We start from the raw sequence: 19282 nt of genomic DNA, 5'->3' as shown, positions 1-19282 counted from the left end.
TTGTTTGCAACACTATGCCTTGTGTACTATATCTACATGTTTAGCTTATTGGTGTCACTGCTTAAAAAGTTAAAGATAGATAAACGTTTCATCATGTAAAGATATATTAGTTAAAACCAAGTTGTTTCCTTGGGAGATCACCGCAGGCAACACCAGTAGGGGATGGCAAATTGAGATGAGGAAGGGCAGGCAGCCGGTAAAGGGCATGTGGGCAGCTGGAACTGAATCCTGCCAGGCAGTGCTGGGAACCAGAGTGGAACATGTGCCTTGGAGTTACCCCACCCAAGAACAGGGCAGCTGGGGTGGCCAGGGGCAAGAATGCCTGGCCCTTACCTATATATTCCTGAAGCCGAGAGGGCATAGGGACCAGAGCCTGTCCTCAGGCCCGGAGGGCGTGGAGCTGGCCATGAGAATTCTGTTTTCGGGGTGCTGCAGCGGTGTGGTCCGGGGTACACCTGGGTGGAGCCCAGTGTTTGCTACAAAGCACCCAACCCATGGCAGTAAAATGAGGCACAGATGATCAAGGGAGTTAAAAACATAACCTCTGTACTGAGAGAAGGAAGTACTCAATTTATCTGTAAGAGAAACAATCAGGTTTTAATCATTAGGCCAATACAGGAAATGTTAACCCTGTTTTTCCACTGTAATTCTCTGATTCTAATTCTCATGTAAGACAGTGGCCATGCGTGTTCTTGCTCGGTCCTTCCTTCTTGTATTAATTCCTTTCGCCCTCTCCCCTGAACGTCCTGCTCACGCTGATGGGGTTACGTATTGGTTCTCCCCCTATCTGGAGTCTTGCTCAGCTCCATAAAAGCCTCGCTGGGGGGTCTCTCCAGGTTTTGCCCTAAAGCCTCTCCCGGCATCTCCTGTGACCCGATTGTTGACTCCAGGTTTTATACGCAGCCCCCCTGTCTGCCTGGTGTCCTGGGCTTCACTGTCCCTGGCCTCCTGAAGCTGTGCTTCCAGGGCCCCGGCTTAGATAAGCACCCCAAGCCTACCCCGTCCTGATCACTGTGTGCACTTCCTGCGGGTGGAGAGGAAGGGCAGACACAGCCGCAGCTCCTCAGTACAGACGGTTGTTCTTTCGCACACCTTTCAGCCAACTGGAAGGAGCCCTGTCTAAGTGGACAAGTTACCAGGATGACGTCCGGCAGTTTTCCGGCTGGATGGACGGCGTGGAAGCCGGCCTGAATGAGTGGGAGAGGCCGTGCGCGGAGCTGCGGGGCAAGACGGCCGCTCTCGGGAAGGCCAAGGTGGGGCTGGGTTCCCGAGTCCGGCTGTCCTCTGACAGCTTCTTCAGAATGCCACGGTCATGCACAGATGTGATCCCCTGCACAGTAAGATCAGGCTTTACACAGAAGAAACTAGGGGCTTGTGCCATCGTTTCGAATGGCTTCTGAAGCTAGACTTCTCTTTGTGACTATTTTATTACGTGGGTGAAGAGGGTCTCTTCCAGGGAAACATCAATGATCTATATTTTATGATACACACCATTTAAAATTTGGGAACTTGTAATGTCTTTAGCCTACTCATCGTTAGGAAGTAAGAATGCTTTCTTTTTACCACATCCTTTTGTATTTCTACATTTGTATATTTTTCATAATGCTCATATTAGTACAGTACTGCATGTAAGGATTTTTAAATAGATACGTAGATAAATATTGGGGATATGTTCCTAAATCTTTTTTACGGATATAGTATTCCAACAATAAAACACACACACACACACACACACACAGGGACACTCATATATAGAGATGGAGGGGTCTATCTATCCATGTACAAATGGATTACCTGAGATCATTTGTCAACTGTACAGTTAAAATATCTCAATATTATCAGTCTCACTGATATGATGGTAGATGCGTTAACTCCTTTATTATTTTTAAATGTTCTCTAGTTATTAACTGAAGAAGTACTGAGCCACAGCAGCCTGCTGGAAACCATTGAGATCAAAGGGGCCAGCATGACAGAGCACTATGTCACCCAGTTAGAGCTCCAGGATCTGCAGGAGCGATACAGAGCCATCAGGGAGAGGGCCAAGGTACGGCTAACCCTGTTCCGTGTAGACTCACTGGGGTGGGAATGTTTGGAGCTGCGCTTACTTAAAGACTCCTTTATTTTTGGAAATGATAGATTTGTGGAAGCAGATAGAAGACAATGATGTAACAGATAGCAAAATAAATATTAATGCTTTAAATAAACTGCTGGCAAAACCAAACAAAAACTTTCAAATAACGTTAGTATATGAAAGTTACTGAAAGAAAATATTTCTCAACTAGGAATTCCTAGAAATTTACCAAGTTAAGAAAAATTTTGAACACCGTTGTAACAAAGATTTATAAATGCGCTAGTGTGGGTGGTGCTGAGAGTTTTCTAAAGCAGGAGATCTGCATCCATGATATCATTCTGCACTGAGGCCCCACAAATACAATAAAAGTAATTTTTCAAAGCACATCCTAGTTTATTAGACAAAGTACAAAGAAAAATCGATCCGCAGGGAGTCCAAATCCTTCCTTACGGTAATACATAAGAATTTCCCTTTTCTTCATAAGCCAAAGTGTATTTTTATGACAAATTAATTCACTTTTTTAGTATGTTGGTGTTACACTTCACAAGGAATTCAGAGATCAGGACGTTAATTCAACAAAATCATCTTTAAAACTTCTTCTAATCCTAATATTATTTTTAAAATTTTACATAAACCTTGAACCTTCATTTATTTAGGAAACTATATTCCAATGATTAAATAAGCATGCTTTTCTAAAAGTCCAACAGAGAGTCCTTACGGTACATTGAAGCTGCATGTAGTATTGTGTTCATTCCCATCTGATCATTTCAAATTCTAATGATAGGAGGCGGTGACAAAGTCTGAGAAACGGGTTCGCCTGCACCAAGAGTACCAGAGAGACCTCAAGGCATTTGAGGTTTGGCTGGGACAAGAGCTAGAAAAGCTGGAGCAGCACTCAGTTCTTCAAGGTGATACCCACACTCACGAAACCACATTGCGGGGTCTTCAGGTAAAGTCTGTTTTATCTTAAAGCAAATCACCTTCATTCTGAATATGCAATTATTTTTTAATCAATGAGAAGTTAACAGGATCTTGAATCCTATACATAGCTAATACATATTAAATGACACTCTAGTAAGGTCTGATCTAGAGCATTCTGGGACCTCAGTAGTATTTACTAGTTGAGATCATTTAGCAGGTAACTTAAACCCAGTGAGACTGGGGCTTGAGGAGTTTGTTCAGTTACGATGGTGGCCTCTGGCAGGAATGGGTAGTGGTCTCATTTATGGTGTTGGTGGGCCCACCTACCCATTGCTTCTTAAAAGATTCATTTAGATATGGGACATGGCATCCAGAGCCAATAGAATGTGATACTTCATAAAGTCAAACTGGTGGCACCATCTTGGGCCATCTGATTTCAACCAAAACTTCTATCGCTGGGGATACACGTCCAAGGTCAGGGTCCTAGAAGAATGAATTAGAGGAGCTAGAGAAAGTACTGGTGCTCAGGCTTAGACTTCGATTCAGGGCAAGATGGCAGACCTAGTGGAAAGTGGTCCTAATCACTTTACTTAGTTACCATTTAGCATTTATTGACTGACTAATACAGTGCAGGCACTTGGCTAGCTACTGCAGGTAAAAACTATTAAAATATTATTGTTACCTTCAAAGGACTGTAATCTAATGTGAAATGCAGACTCACAGGTAGATCATTATAAACAATGTGATAAGGACAATAGTAAACTAATGCAAGGAATCTTATGGGAGCATCAGAGAGGCCTTTAATCTACCTAGACAGATAGGTAGGGGTTGGGAGGTATCTCAAGAAGGGGATGCCAAGCATACATAGTGGAGAATGGGGAAAGGCCAGTGAGAAAACTCCATGTCCCATCAGCTATGTGTTGGAACTTAGTGGCATGCTGTCAGCCCTCAACAGAATTGGTTCAGGATTGCGCAAGATGTACCTACAGCTTGCACAGATGGAAAAGGCAGGGACTGAGACAGTTATCACTAGTATATGAAATTCCTGGCTATTTCAGTAGGTCTCAGGAATAGTTGTAGGAGCACAAGGTTGAGGTTAGGAAGTTTAGATTCTAATCCTTGGTGGGACCTGACAGGCAACTTCAGGCAAGAAAGAACTTCTTTCACTTAGTTTTCTCCACAGAGTTGTTTGTGAAAAAGGATTATGTTAGATGGGGGAAAAATGTATTTAAATAATGCTTCATTCATGAAATAAATATATAAGTTGAAAGGGTCATAATTTCATTCTTTTATTTAAGGATCTCGCCCATTCTGTTTTAAAGTAGCAGGATGCTCTGCTCTGCCAGGTTTCTCTGCCGTCATTTATTTTAGTAGAGCTGACTTTGTTTTTGCTGAATAACCCCTCTCAGCTCTTCCCTCCAGACACTGTTGGCAAAAGCAATTGTTGAGCTCTCTAGGCTTCTGTGTGGGAACTGGGCCAGTAAGTTCGTCGTCACCAGCAGATGTTTCTTTGGTTCCGGTCAGAAGAAAATGTTTCACTTCAGTCAATAGGCAGGTGGCCCAAACCCAATTCCAACCCCTTTTCTCACCATGCAATAATTCCTACATGGTGAGTTGTCACGATGTTAAAAAGGAGATAAGGTGATAGTGGCAGAAGGTAGCAGAGCACTGTGATGTTCTAAGTGCCCAGCAGACAGTCTTTAGGATCTTAATGGTCTACGATACGCACAACGGTAGGGGGCTCGGCCAGCAGCGTGAGCCACATTCCCTGCACTATCTTGTATAAGCTGAGGGCTGTTAGAACATACAGACTTTAAAACTATTAACTGTATTTTCCCTCAGAATGAATACTTAAAATATGGAACATATACAAATTTATATAACACAGCGATGATTTGTACCATAGCAAAACCAGTTGTAAAATACGGAAAGGGTGATACATTGAGAAAATGAATAACTTAGGACAAAGGCCAGTAAAGGACAGTCCAGAGCCAGAGTTAAGCCTGTATTTAAAATAAAGTTTTACTGGAACACGGCCACACCCACTCACTTATTACCATCTGTTGCTACTTCAGACCTACGGGGCAGAGACCGTGTGGCCCATAAAGCCTAAAAGATTTACCACCCAGCCCTTTGCAGAGAAAGTTTAACTCCTGACTTAAAGAGGAGATTAAAAGTACAAAAATACTTAAAAAAATTTTTAAGAACTTTGGGATATAAGCTCTGTGTCTATGGCTGTTTGATTAATATTGTGCCATATATGTTGCTCTCTTCCACTTACGTGTTCACATTATGTCACTCTTGGGGTGATACCATAGCTAAGGAGAAACATGTCCATTAGTTTGTACCATTTGAAAGTGCACTTTTTGTAGGTAAAAATAGTCAGATATTAGCAATTTCACATGGTCTGAATTGATATTAAATATCTTTATAATACTGTATTTTGATTAAATATGTTGATGCTTTTAACACATTTGGTGGGTTTTGACTTGGCTCCTTTCAGCTTTAGCTGATAGATCAAGTATCAGTGTCGATTTTTTTAACCCAACTCCAACCCAAGTGAAAGTATATAAAATGGTTTTGCCAATATCTTTAAAGATAAGAGTTTTTCTTTCTATAAATCATAGTTTTTGCTCTTCAAGAGTTGGTTCATACTGAACCTGTAGGATAAATCTTTGGGGCTTATGCTTTGCTGGAGGAAAATGTATTTGTACCTGGGAGCATCCCATTGGCAGGTGTGACAATTCAATCTCCCAAGTTAGTATGACTTACTACCCTGGGCCAACTTTTCTTGGCCAGCACCTTCCCTAGAGCCTGGCTCTGGCAAAGTTTCTCTTTGAGAAAAAGATGGCCCATTGTTCCTGCCTCAACCGCAAGCGTGGAACTGATTTCGTTCAATGTCAGAGCAAGAAGCCTTCGGCTCTTCAAACAGATTATGAGCCATAAAAGGCTTCGGTTATTCTTTTAAACAATAGCTCTTTAATCACAGTACTTGTGCCTAAAAACCTAAAAGTCAAATTTCAGAAATTCTTTCTTAGATGATTGAGACAAATAACTCCTATGTGTGTGTTATTTGTGTGGATTTTTGCATGTGGTTTGATAATTTTAATAGGAAATATTTGCAAATCTTTCTCCTGATGGGAAATAGTATTGTTAGTTAATGTTGTTTTCTCTAAGAATAAAATCATTCTTTCCTAACGGGAAGTTAAGGTGGCACAGGTGCCTCGGGTGAGACATGTTAGCCTGCGCAGGTGTGAGATTTGAAGGAGGCTTGACAGCCGTGCCTCCCCCGCAGGAGCTGCAGGTTCGCTGCGCCGAGGGCCAGGCGCTGCTCAACTCGGCGCTGCACACCCGGGAGGAAGTGATCCCGTCGGGCATCCCCCAGACGGAGGACCGGGCCTTGGAGTCCCTCCGGCAGGACTGGCAGGCATACCAGCAGAGGCTGTCCGAGACCCGGACTCAGTTCAACAGTGTCGTCAACAAACTGAGGCTGATGGAGCAGAAGTTTCAGCAAGTAGACGACTGGCTGCAAACGCTGGACGAGAAAGTGCGTCTCAGGACCGGGCGCCAGTCTAACCGGGCAGCCAAGGAGACGCAGTTACATCAAATGAAGGTCAGTCAGTTCAGTTGCCTTGCAGTTTGTTTCATTAAGATATTTAGTAATTCATTTTGTCCAAAGTTTAGATTTTGCAAAATCTTCTGCTTGAAAAGAAAGTTAACGTAAATTACAATGGAGCATTCTAATGGCAATGATGAGTAGAATCCTAAGTTAGTCCTTAATAAAATATAATTTAATGAAATATTTTATATTTTCTTCCTCTATCCTATCACCTTGCTTTGTAAAGATACATAAATGCTAATATTACAGTCATTTAACTTTATAGTTCGGATTTGCAATTGTTCTAATATAGTGCATTGAAATAATATTTGCGGTTTAGTTTTATTCTAATTTTTATGCAAATTTGGTACACATGCTCAAAATAATGCTTAGGCCTTCAGAGGCTTTTTCATTATTCATCTAGTTTAAAATTTATCTAAGTACAACAGACTATACAAAATGTATGCCACTCCTCTTTAAAAAATTTGAACAGAAGTGTAATATATACAAGAAGTACTCAAACTCAAAGAGTACAGCTTTTATCATGATATTGTATTTTTCATGACACATTTTCAAAATTATATCTCAGAATACATATATTCTAAATATACAGTGGAATCATTTCTTATTAATACAGTTGTATCTATATAAAAACATATATTTTTTGAACTGAAGTGTAATATATACAGAAAAGTGCCCAAATCAAGAACTCATAGTTTTTATCACATTGTTGTAATACAATTTTTCATGTAGGTTAAATACATATTTTCAAAATTATATCTCAGAGTAAATATATTCCACTGATCAAAAGATCATTAAGAAGATATACGTATTTGTCTTACTCAATAGTGCCCAAGATTAAACCTTTCCTTGCGATATTTACTAATTTCAGAAGTGGCACGAGGAAATCACCACGTACAGAGACGAAGTGGAGGACGTGGGAGCCAGAGCCCAGGAGATCCTGGACGAGCGCCACGTGAGCAGCCGCCTGGGCTGCCAGGCCACCCAGCTGACGTCCAGATACCAGACCCTTCTTCTCCAAGTGCTGGTGAGGCCCCCAGCCGCTCCTTGTCGACCAGCTCCCTTCACAAGCCACAATGCCCCTCCCTTCACTCACTTCCTTCCAGGAAAGACACATATTTATCAGGAAAGGCATAGGCCCAGGTCTTTCATTCACCGTTCAATTTTGTGTCCTTTTTTCAAAGGAACAAATAAAATTCCTGGAAGAAGAGATCCAGAGTTTGGAGGAAGCAGAATCATCCCTAAGTTCCTACTCTCATTGGTACAGCTCTACTTATAAAAACTTCAAGAATGTGGCTGCCAAAATTGATAAAGTAGATAAAGCGATGATGGGGAAAAAAATGAAGACATTGGAGGTAGGCATGCCGACATTGTGCCTGTGTCCCAGCCTTTCTTCTTTCACGGAGCTGCCCCGTTCTCCCGCGGAGCTATGGGGAGGCACGTGCCCAGAGTAATGGGTGGTCCTTGAGTTTTCACTTAAATGCTGAGTTTTACCTATTTAAGGCCTAAAGCAGACTTTTATTTATTGGTATATGATCTCATCTGAATTACTTGGACGCGACTTCTCACAAAGTTCTTCACTAAATTCCAGCTTAACACTTAAAAAAATTAAGACAAAAAATTTATCTCAAGTTGACGGCACCATGTGGTACCAGTTTTAACTCAGATCTTTAGGAACATTGCTGAAGATAAGAGAAACACCAAATTCTGTCTCAAGTCACTGATTTGGAAATGATCTATTGATCAAGACAATTTAAAACCTATATTGATGTAAATAAAAGAGGATCCCTGATTTCTGGCAGGTCAAAACTGGTTATAACTTCAAAAACAGGTTTTAAAGGGCAATCGTGGACTCAAGAATGGGGCTTCTAAGTCGTCTTTTTAAAAAGAAGAAATAAGGTTAACTCAGTATTGGCTTCCTACTCTCTCTCTTTCTCAGGGATTGCTAAAAGACATGGAGAAAGGCCACAGTTTGCTGAAATCGGCCCGGGAGAAAGGAGAGAGGGCACTGGCCTTCTTGGAGGACAGCGAGGCAGACACTTTAAGAAACGAGATCCACGGTCACGTGGAGCAGTTGAACGAGCTGACCAGCACTGTTCGGAAAGAGCACATGACTCTGGAGAAAGGCCTCCACTTAGCCAAGGAATTCTCAGATAAATACAAAGCACTTACACAGTGGATAGAGGAATACCAAGAAATCCTACAGGCTCCTGAAGAGCCCAAAATGGAGTTATATGAGAAGAAAGCTCAGTTATCTAAATACAAGGTAGTGTGTTGTTGCTCACTGACAAGTGCAGGAGGACCATAAGGGGACTGGGTGGCAGGGAGAGGATTCCTGGCGTGTCCGTCAGTGGGGGGTGGAAAACATCTATAACATGTCTATCTACTGGGGTGAGAGATACAGATTTATTTGGCCAGATACAGTACATCCAAGTTATATTTCCACCCAGGAATGATACTTGCCTGATATTCCATGATTGTGTCAATGAATGGAGAGCTGTTCTCACAGTGTGATCCAGTTATAGGGATCCCTCAGATAAATCTTCCTGGCGTCAGGATCTCACACCTATAGGTTTCATCTCTCTCATGTTGGGTACCCTTCATCGTTGGGTACCCAAGGCCTATAAGTTTAATTTAAAATGAGATACAATATTTGTAAGAAAGTAAGTTCTAATTAATCAACTATAGCTAAACATCTTGGAAGTTAGTTTTTCAAAGAATAAATGGTGGTGTGAATATAATAGCTAGCTATACATGATATATATATAGAGAGAGAGAGATTTCATCTGTTCAAATGTTTGAAACAATTATGGAAGTTTATCAGCCGAATAATTTGTGTTCTAAATTTCACCTGAATGATTAAACGGTAGTCTTTACGAGCTGTGAGCTGACTTACCTCAAAGCTTTCCCTGTCGGAATGTTTTCCTCCAGCCAATATGTCTGTTCCCTTCCTGGGCTTTTCTGCCGAGTCTGACAGCGTGTCATTGAACCACTGAGCTCTTGATGTATTTAAATAGTGCTGTGAGCCTGTACAGCAGCGTTGCAGCTGGAATTTGCCTCCTAACTTTACATGCACTTCAAGCTGCCGCTAGCTCCATGAACTCAAAATAAAAAGACAGTGCCTCGTTTTCTGTTGAATGTTTTCCTCTGCTGAGAGGAACGAGGAATGGGGTGGATGCTGGAAATAGAAACTGTTCAATTTAGCCAAACACAGCCCCTCCTCCACACTATTTGATGTGTTTAAAAACTACATTATCCCTAAAAACCATTTGCTTTAATGTTTTACATTTATAGATTTATAAAATAAGTATCAGGTCTCAAGGGTATATCCACCTTGATCACACAAATGAGCTGGCTTTCTTTTTTTTTTTTGTAATTCAAGTCACTTCAACAAATAGTGCTGTCCCACGAGCCATCAGTGAAATCGGTGCAAGAGAAAGGAGACGCTCTTCTGGAACTGGTGCAGGATGCTACTTTGAAGGACAAGATAGAGAAGCTTCAGAGTGATTATCAGGACCTCTGCAGCGCAGGAAAGGTAAGGGGACATCAGAAACTCAATGCGAAGTGTGTTTATTTGCCAAAATGGGATCCTGACTCCTTTTTCTCTGTCAGAAAAAATTTAAGGGCTGGGATGGGTATTTTTCCATTTATTCAGATGGCATAATGCCTTTTTTCTGTTTTTTCTGATCCCAGTAATTTTGTGATATATGTAACCTTACCTACCCTATGAGTTGCACTGGGCTTTTCAAAATATAAAAGTTTTGAGTAGGTTTTTTTTGGCTTGAAAGTCATCTCTAACGGGCACCTGGCTTCACAGGAGCATGTTCACAGTCTCGAGGTGAAGGTCAAAGACCATGAAGATTACAACAGTGAGCTCCAGGAAGTAGAAAAGTGGCTGCTGCAGATGTCAGGCAGGCTGGTGGCGCCTGACCTCATGGAGACGAGCAGCCTAGAGACAATCACCCAGCAACTGGCCCACCACAAGGTACGTCTGGTCTCTAAAGAGCTGAAGAATACAGGACGGCTTTCAAAGCCTTGCCCGTGTGTGTGTGTGTGTGTGTGTGCGTGCGCACACTCGCATCTCTGGATTTTAAGGATTGAAGAATCAGGTCTGAGGCTTGAGAACGTCTGATAATTGAGAACAGCTGAATTCAATATTTAAGTGACTCAATAGCTGAATCCTGGCATTCAACTGTGAACACACTGTAGCATTTTCCCCAGCTAATAGTTTCTTATTGCAAAATTTAATCTTTATGGAATAATTTATCAAAGAGATTATCTTTAATTTAGAAAAGTACAGCCAAAGATAGGATACAGAAATAGTAGTCAGAAAGTCTGGATTCCAGCCAGACTCTCTCCTTCTTAGCTGGGAGAACTTAGCCTCTCTGAACCTCCACCTTTTTAAAATCCTTTTCATTGAATTTTTTAGGGTGACACTGGTTAACAAAACTGTACAGGTGTCAAGTGCACAAGTCTGAGCCTCCTCTCCTTCTCCTCTGTAGAGGGAGGTGATGATATCAGCCCCATCACATAGCTGTTGAGGACATCACAGGAGATAATTGTGAAAACATTTTGTAAATCACAAACTGTGGTACTGATATGAGACATTTTTATTTTCACTCACATGTATTTTTAGTAATTAATGTGCCAGGTGACAGATGTCATATGGTCACAATTTCATGGAACAATCTTGCTGACAGTAATAAGAAACTGAATTTTAGTCCTGACATAGTCAAAGTCTAGTGGTGTGTCTTAGGAAAGCCCTTCACGTCTCTGGGCTTTAGGATCCCTGTCTGTAGGAGAAAATTTTATTTAGAAAATATGAATAGAAAATTAATTACATGATATATTCTACTAGGCACTGAGGTAGCACCCTGAATATCCTCATGATGCAGTGACTCTATCCTAACACGCAGACAGAATGGTTCTTTTCAATATGATGTACGTAGTAACCATTAACGCAGCACTGTTGGAAAATGTGATGGACTCCAGGCTGCTGAGGGACCTCTGGGTTTCCCTCAGATATATTGATGTGTCCACCCAGGAGACCTTGTGCTGGAATGTGTCACTTGCCATTAGTATCGTATAACAGTAAGGAAATTAAAACCTGATTGCAAAAGTTGGTTCCTATTTTCTAAGTGTTCTCTGGGAAAGCTCACTAGAGAGCACATGTGGGGATGGGGGTGTATATGAGCTGAAGTCAGGCAGAGCGGGGTTCAAAGCCTGGGGCCCTGCCATTCACTAGTTGTGTGACCTTGAGTGTGTCTGTAACCTCCCTGTGCTTCAGTCTCCTCATCTGTAAAACAATGATGATAATACATATTTCTCAGGACTTATATATAGTTCCTGCACTATAGCAAGTACTTAATAAATGGTAAGTGGTAAGTATTATTTTTATTAATATAAATATTATTTGATATACACTAGATATTATATAATATAATCATTAGATGTTAGATTGTTATATAAATCAGATGTTATATTATTAAAGAAATTGGATATTAGTAAATTAAATAGTAATTAGATTATTTTAAATATAAATTATACCAGAATTATAATTTATAGAGCTGAAAATTTTATAAACATCCTTTCTCAGATGATAATACTGTGGAGCACATAGCTCTCTGAGATCAGCCATGAACTCACTCTCGCCCTAAAAGGTTTCTTCATCCCTATGTAACTTAATCTATGAAATTCATTAATTCTTCCCATTGGAGTGTTCCTGAAACATACTTTTTTCTTTTTCTTTTGCTATATGCTAACCAAGATAAATTGCAAAACTTTTTCAAAATTATATCAAACAGTGAAATTTTAATCTTAAGCCTTCTTTTTAATAAATAGGTTATTTAAGGGCTAAAAGGGGAATTGTGAGAACTCTGTTTCTTTTTTGTAGGCAATGATGGAAGAAATTGCTGGTTTTGAAGACCGTCTGAACAACCTGAAAGTCAAAGGCGACAATTTGATCAGCCAATGCGCAGAGCACCTCCAAGCGAAACTTAAACAAAATGTGCACGCGCGTCTGCAGGGCACAAAGGATAGTTACTCCGCAATCTGCAGTGCAGCCCAGAGGGTGAGTACCACTGGCACGCTCTGGAATGATTGTGAGTCAAGGAGAAAGCCTGTGCCATCTAGAGGTCTGTAAAAATAGTCTTGATGCTTTAGTCGTTGGGATAGTTCTGCTGTATGTCCAGACAGGAGCATAGGTTTTGGTCTCTATGTGGACACAGAACTAACATCCTGTACACTTGATTGTTGTGACAAAGAAGTGAGTTCCAGACATTTGCTTTTACCCGACCCCTTTATTCCATGAATTAATATCAAATTTATTTAAATTTCGTTTTGTTTTTATTTGCACCTCACCAATACTTTTTTCTAATTTGCCATTTATTCTGTAACACCAAAATAAGGTTATTCTGTAATTTCCAGAATAATTATTTTCTAACTCTATGCAGCTTAGGTTTTATTCTAATTTAATATTTTTATGAATTTATATAGAAATTGACAAAAAGAATAAGTACCAATTTTGAGTTATATTTTAATGAGTGCAATGAATTATGCTAAAATGGAATCCCTAATGTTATTGAAATAAGTCTGAGATGGATAAGAATTGCCCTTTTAACAAAGATGAAGCACACCAGGTTAGGGAAGTTTTCAGCCATTGTTTCTTCAAACAGGTTCTCAATCCCTTGCTCTCTCTCTTCTCCTTCCGGCGCCCCTATGATGCAGATGTTGTTACATTTGATGTTGTCCCAGAGATCCCTTAGCCTTTCCTCATTTTTAAAAAAACTCTTTTTTCTTTTTGTGGCTCTGCTTTGGTGATTACTGTCCTCTTGTTCTCTAAATCGCTGATTTGATCCTTATATAACCGTGTTTCACTCCCTTTTCCTCCTTTGTTATCATCTAAAATTATTTATTAGATTACTTTATTCTATTTTTTAGTTAACCTTTTGAAGGTGAATTCCTCAGTCTAGGGGGTCAACTAATGTCATCCGGCATTTCCATTAGAGAAATATTGTTTATCTTTTCATGACATGGCATTTTATTTTTACTTTTAGTTTCTAGCTTAAACAAAAACTGAAATTTGTATACCACAATGGGGAAGCCACAGAAACTCTGATCTAAGTTTAACAATTTACTTTAGGGATTTTATGTATTCTAACACATTTCCAGTTACATGAACCCTGCCCACACTCTCTTTCCCTAATTAGGATTCATATTGTAATGTGTGGATTGGGAAGTTATGAACTGGGGACGGCAATGGTGCTTTGCAACCTTTTGGAACATATGAAAACACTGTTGCTATGTGTATGGTGCTGGGGAGTCACGGGGGAGAAATCTACTTCAGTGGACTTGTGGACGTGTTTCCTTTGATTCCAAGGATGTTTGTAGAGGTATAAAACAGCCCTCACAGCTGTGGCATGACTATTCTGTTTCAGGTGTACCAGAGTTTGGAACATGAACTTCAGAGGCATGTCAGTCGCCAAGACACTCTGCAGCAATGCCAGGCCTGGCTCTCTGCCGTCCAACCAGATGTAAAGCCAAGCCCCCTGCCACCTCTGAGCAGGGCAGAAGCCATGAAGCAGGTACTGGACTCCTGAAAGTTTATGTTATGTTACATGATTCATTCAGACATACAATGGAAATATGTTAAGTACATATTACGTGCCAAACTGTGGTGGCTGCCAGGGATATCAAAGCACAGGCATGCCTCGTTTTATTGTACTTCACTTACTGGGCTTCGTAGATACTGAGTTTTTACAAATTGAAGGTGCAACCCTCCATCAGCAAGAAGATTATGACTCACTGAAGGCTCAGATGATAGTTAGCATTTTTTAGCAATAAAGTGTTTTTTAATTAAGGTGTGTACATTTTTTTAGACATAATGCTATGCTCATTTATTAGACTGCAGTATGGGCTAGAGAAAACTTTTATGTGCACTGGAAACCAAATAATTTGTGTGATTTGCTTTCTTGTGATACTTTCCAAAATTTGCAGTACTCTGAGGTATGCCTGTAGAACTAAGGTCTGAGTTTGACTCCAGTTGTTGGCTCATTCAGATGAGTGACTAGAAAATTCCACCGCTGACAACATGGCAACTTCAGATGGTGTCAGACTGGGGTCAGGCTTTGACAAGCTGCAGTGGCATTTTGGTCAAGGTCCCACAATGTGTGGTGTATCCCCAGTATCTCCTACCTGGTAAACAAGAAACATATAGTGATAATATGCCCCCCACCACCATAAGAAAATGACATGCTGATTTGATTACTTTAAGAATGCCATAGGTTTTAAGCATGACATGTGAATTTGGGGGAATGGAAAAAAAGTACTATCAGATTTGCCCTTGAAATTATAAATTTTAGCAAAAATCTTTGGCAAGTGTTTTGTCACTGACAGTTTATGAACTTTCCCGTTGCTTTTAGAATCAGGTCAACTATATAAATCTTAAATCATTATTCTTCTAAAGTAAATATATTTATAAAATAAAATAAAAATATGATAGCTTATCTTCTCATTTCCAAAAGCTGTTTGGGACAGGTGCTTTCTCTGGGTCACAGGTACATACTGGGGTGACTAATGATAATGATATTAACTAGAAGTGAAATACCAGTTTGTACACTGGATAAAAATTCAGATGCTACTTTTGACTTAATGGGAAATGGATCTATATTTATTATATCCACACAAGAATGGTGTGTTTAGTAATCTATATAATTCTGAGGAAAAGATACTAAGTAAGAGTGAAAAAAATTAAGCTTCATTATTGGCTATGATTTTGGGAAATCACCTAATGTTTCTGTAGATCAACTTTATTCTATACAACTTCTATTTTATTAAATTCCACCTTCAAGATTTATCAATATAAGTAGTGAGTGAGAACCACTTCTCAAAATCTGTACCGCCCACCACCCTCCTTCAGGCTGTCAGCCCTTCTCATTGACGCCTGCAGTGACCAGCAACCGGTCACCTGTCTGACCCCTGCCTCTCCCTCTCATAGGAATCTAAGCCCCATGGGAACAAAGGTTTTGTTTCATATACTGCTTTGTGCCCATTATCTGAAACAGAGCTCACATATCCGACAATCTTCAAAGAAACACATTTCTCCAGGTTTGTGTGTATAGATTAATGATCCACCGGGAAATACCTTTCTGGAACTTTCCGCAGAAAGAAAGAGTTCTGCCATCTGCATTTTTGTTCAACTCCAATGAAGCCTGCAAATGCACAGGCTTTTCCTTATGTCTCCAGATTATGTGAAAACATGCTGAGAAGCAGGCTAGAAAAGAATAATATTCTTTCTCTGAAACAGAAAACCATTAGAATGTGAGCAGAAAATCAGGAAAAACTATAGGAGTTTCTTGGGTGTTTCTGTTTCCCAGACCGTACAGACTTTTGAACAATGAGCAGCAATTGATGGACAAAGGCTCCCTGTCAGTGTATTTTGAATTCTTTGTATGGGTCACTAGTACGTGTCATTTACAACAAAAGTTGTAAGTACTGAACCCAGCAAAATTATTTTTGAAATGTCAACAAAATAGTGTTGGTCCAAATGTGGCCCAAAGACTTGCTGTCTAAATTTAGCATCATCTCTCCCACTCTGACAAGTGTGTTTGTTTTAGGTCAAACACTTCAGAGCTTTGCAGAAGCAGGCAAGGACCTACTTGGATCTCCTTTGCTCCATGTGCGACTTGTCCAACTCTTCAGTGAAAACCACAGCCAAGGATATTCAACAAACAGAGCAAATGGTAAAATGTTTAAGCCACATTGGACTTGGCTGTTTTCTTATGGTCTCTCTCTTGAATGTGTGATGTGACGTTTAAGGAAAATACCTCCTTGAATTAAGCTCCTCCTGTGATTATACTGAATAGATATTTGAATTTCAACTAAGTCACAGAAAAGTAAGCACACTCTGATCCTAGTGCCACTGAATTGGAGCTGAAACGTTTAGTCCCATTGATCAGTTAATTATTAGCATTTCTTTTTTTCTCAATTACCATTCTCTTTTTCTATTTTCCCACCCATTTGTTTTGTTTTCTCCTGTTCATCTTTTTATTTAGGTAATACTTAATGCGGACGGGGTCCCCGATCCCTGCTTTATGTTAGGGCTGGCAAAGAGCCTGCTAGTCCCCTGGCAGCGGCTGAGTGTGGTGTCGAGAGGGATTCTGAAGCTGCACCTGGGCTCAGTGCCCACGGCTGTGATGAAGTAGCAGTACCCGCCCACCGCGGACAGGTGGCAGCACTGGGCCACGTGTTTGCCACCACTGCCTTACACTCTTTAATACTTCTGGGTTTAAAAGAAAAATAATACTTGGTTTTGGTTTTTAATTGATTAAATATTTACAGAATAGCAAAATCACCCAAAGCAACAAAGGTCTTAAAATAATGTAGGTTTTTCCCTTCCCTTGTATATTCTATTATCAAACCAAGTTCATCTTTAAATTCTTATGAAAATGCAATAATTCATCTATTTTTATAGAAGTGATTCATTGAAATTAATTATGTGGCTTTAAAACCCAGTGAGGCAGATCTAAAAATATTTTTAAAACATTAACAACTCGGTGTTTTATGAGAAGTAACAACAGGTGTACAATAGAAAACAAGGTCTTTTCTAGTGAACCCCAAGACTACATTCATGAGTTAGTCAGATGTTGAAAACGCCCAATGTGAAAAACCATTAGGGCAGCTTTTGACCTAATAAACTGTTAAAACCTCTTATAACCTCGCAATACTGATTGAAATCGTATGGCACATCTTAGACATGGAAAGTCCTTAGAAAACCTAAATATGAAAAGAAAATCTGCTTTTCTTGAAGCAAAAAAAGAATTCTTTGTGGATTTATCACAGCGTGTGTGTTGGGGGGGTGACTATACGTGCATAGGTGCATGCATGTGTGCACATGCGTGCATGTGTGTTGGCCTGTGTACATGGACAGGCTAAGAATTGCATCTCTGATTCACTGGACATAAATGTTTTATTTATTACCCCTGACTTTTGCCTGTGTTCTCTCAAGATTGAGCAGAGGCTTGCGCAGGCACAGGACTTAATGCAGGGCTGGGAAGAGGTCAAGCACATGAAGGCTGAGCTTTGGATTTACCTCCAGGACGCCGATCAGCAACTGCAGAATATGAAGCGGAGGCACTCAGAACTGGAGCTCAATATTGCACAGAACATGGTTTCCCAAGTAAAGGTAGGAATGCATGGGTCCCTAGGGGAGGCACAGAAGACCCAAATGGGTCTTCAGTGTGTCTGTCAGTCCTTAAACATTACCATAGCTACCTAAAGAATAAAATAGAATCAGAACAACCTTCCTTTGGTGCCAGGAAAGGACAGGTCAGAAGGTAAACATTTGTCAAGTACAGCATAGGGAATATAGCCAATAATATTGTAATAATTAAGTATGGTGTCAGGTGCACACTGGACTTATGGGGGGGATCGCTTCAGAAGTTATATTGTACACCTGAAATGCATAAAATATTGAATGTCAACTGTAATTGAAAAACAAAATAATAATTTAAAAAGTGAAAGTAAACATCTAAATATTTTATTGAAATTCCAATTGTCTACTTGCATCCAAGGACCCTCTCCCTGTACTTTGTTCCTAAACAAGGCAGCTGTGGTTTGGCTGACAGAGCCAGGAGCCTCTGCCACTAGCACGCACAAGCCCTCGTCACTGAGCATCTTTTCATCACAGCATCGGTGAAGCTGTAGGGCTGTAAATGTGCCAATCAGTTACATACATATTTAATATATAAAATATATATTAATTAATAAATAATTAATTTAAAATGTAATAGAAATATAATTGCTATTCCATATTTACTCACAATTTAATAGAAGATTACTTTAACTTCATTGGAAGTTGTACCAGATCTTTAACAAACTTTAAGGTTTATCTTTTCCCTGTGAGAGTTAGCTGTTTATAGTTTCTACTGAAATATTGTTTGCATACTCAGAACAAACAAGATGACATAAAAAGAGATGGCATTTTTTTCTCAAAAGCATGAACTTCGAAAGTTTTTAGGAAACTAAGGCTACGCTTTAATACGAAATATTAACTTTTTTCCTTAGTGACTATAATATTGTTTCACATTTCTCAGTTTTTCTTTATACCGTTCAAAATTGCACAATAAAAGAAAACACCACAGTTGGCTCTTGTACACTTGGAAATTTGTACTCAGAAAGAGGTATGATAATTTTTAGCCTGTCCCGCGTGACCTATTCAGTATACATGCCTTAGTGATTTAAAGTGTCAGATGTGTTACATCTGTGCCTAACTCTCTATATTTGGGGAGTTTATTGCACGTTACCTATTTGTCGTTGTTACTACCTTTAGGATTTTGTTAAGAAGCTGCAGTGCAAGCAGGCGTCGGTGACGGCTATTACGGAAAAGGTGGATGCGCTAACCAGGGAGCAGGAGTCTCCTGAGCACAAGGAAATAAGTCACCTGAACGACCAGTGGCAGGATCTGTGCCTTCAGTCCAACAACCTGTGCTTGCAAAGGGAAGAAGACCTTCAGAGGACAAGAGATTACCATGACTGCATGAGTGTCGTCGAGGTGTTCTTGGAAAAGTTTACTACAGAGTGGGATAACTTAGCCAGGTAACAGCAGCTCTCCAGGGAACCTCCAAAATACCAAGGCAGACGTTTATCAACGTCTATAAAACCGCAAAAGGTCT

At 40.1% G+C, this 19282-nt stretch overlaps 1 protein-coding gene across 1 annotated transcript in view; it reads left to right on the top strand.

Moving 5' to 3' along the window:
* Positions 1 to 19282, top strand: part of SYNE1 (spectrin repeat containing nuclear envelope protein 1) — a 346443-nt gene that overhangs the window by 174791 nt on the left and 152370 nt on the right. Inside the window, exons 62-75 of the mRNA XM_087817695.1 lie at positions 1100 to 1253; positions 1901 to 2044; positions 2856 to 3020; positions 6288 to 6605; positions 7483 to 7638; positions 7796 to 7966; positions 8551 to 8877; positions 9994 to 10146; positions 10429 to 10596; positions 12505 to 12681; positions 14048 to 14194; positions 16226 to 16351; positions 17617 to 17793; positions 18940 to 19205. Of these exons, the coding sequence (XP_087673821.1) occupies positions 1100 to 1253; positions 1901 to 2044; positions 2856 to 3020; positions 6288 to 6605; positions 7483 to 7638; positions 7796 to 7966; positions 8551 to 8877; positions 9994 to 10146; positions 10429 to 10596; positions 12505 to 12681; positions 14048 to 14194; positions 16226 to 16351; positions 17617 to 17793; positions 18940 to 19205 (2649 nt within the window). The remainder of the gene's footprint in view (positions 1 to 1099; positions 1254 to 1900; positions 2045 to 2855; positions 3021 to 6287; positions 6606 to 7482; positions 7639 to 7795; positions 7967 to 8550; positions 8878 to 9993; positions 10147 to 10428; positions 10597 to 12504; positions 12682 to 14047; positions 14195 to 16225; positions 16352 to 17616; positions 17794 to 18939; positions 19206 to 19282) is intronic.

The sequence above is a fragment of the Miniopterus natalensis genome, chromosome 5 (genome assembly GCF_054644295.1).
Source record: "Miniopterus natalensis isolate mMinNat1 chromosome 5, mMinNat1.hap1, whole genome shotgun sequence".
Taxonomy (NCBI): Eukaryota; Metazoa; Chordata; class Mammalia; order Chiroptera; family Miniopteridae; genus Miniopterus; species Miniopterus natalensis.
Note: the sequence above shows the minus strand (reverse complement) of the source record. Positions and strands in the feature narration are given on the sequence as shown.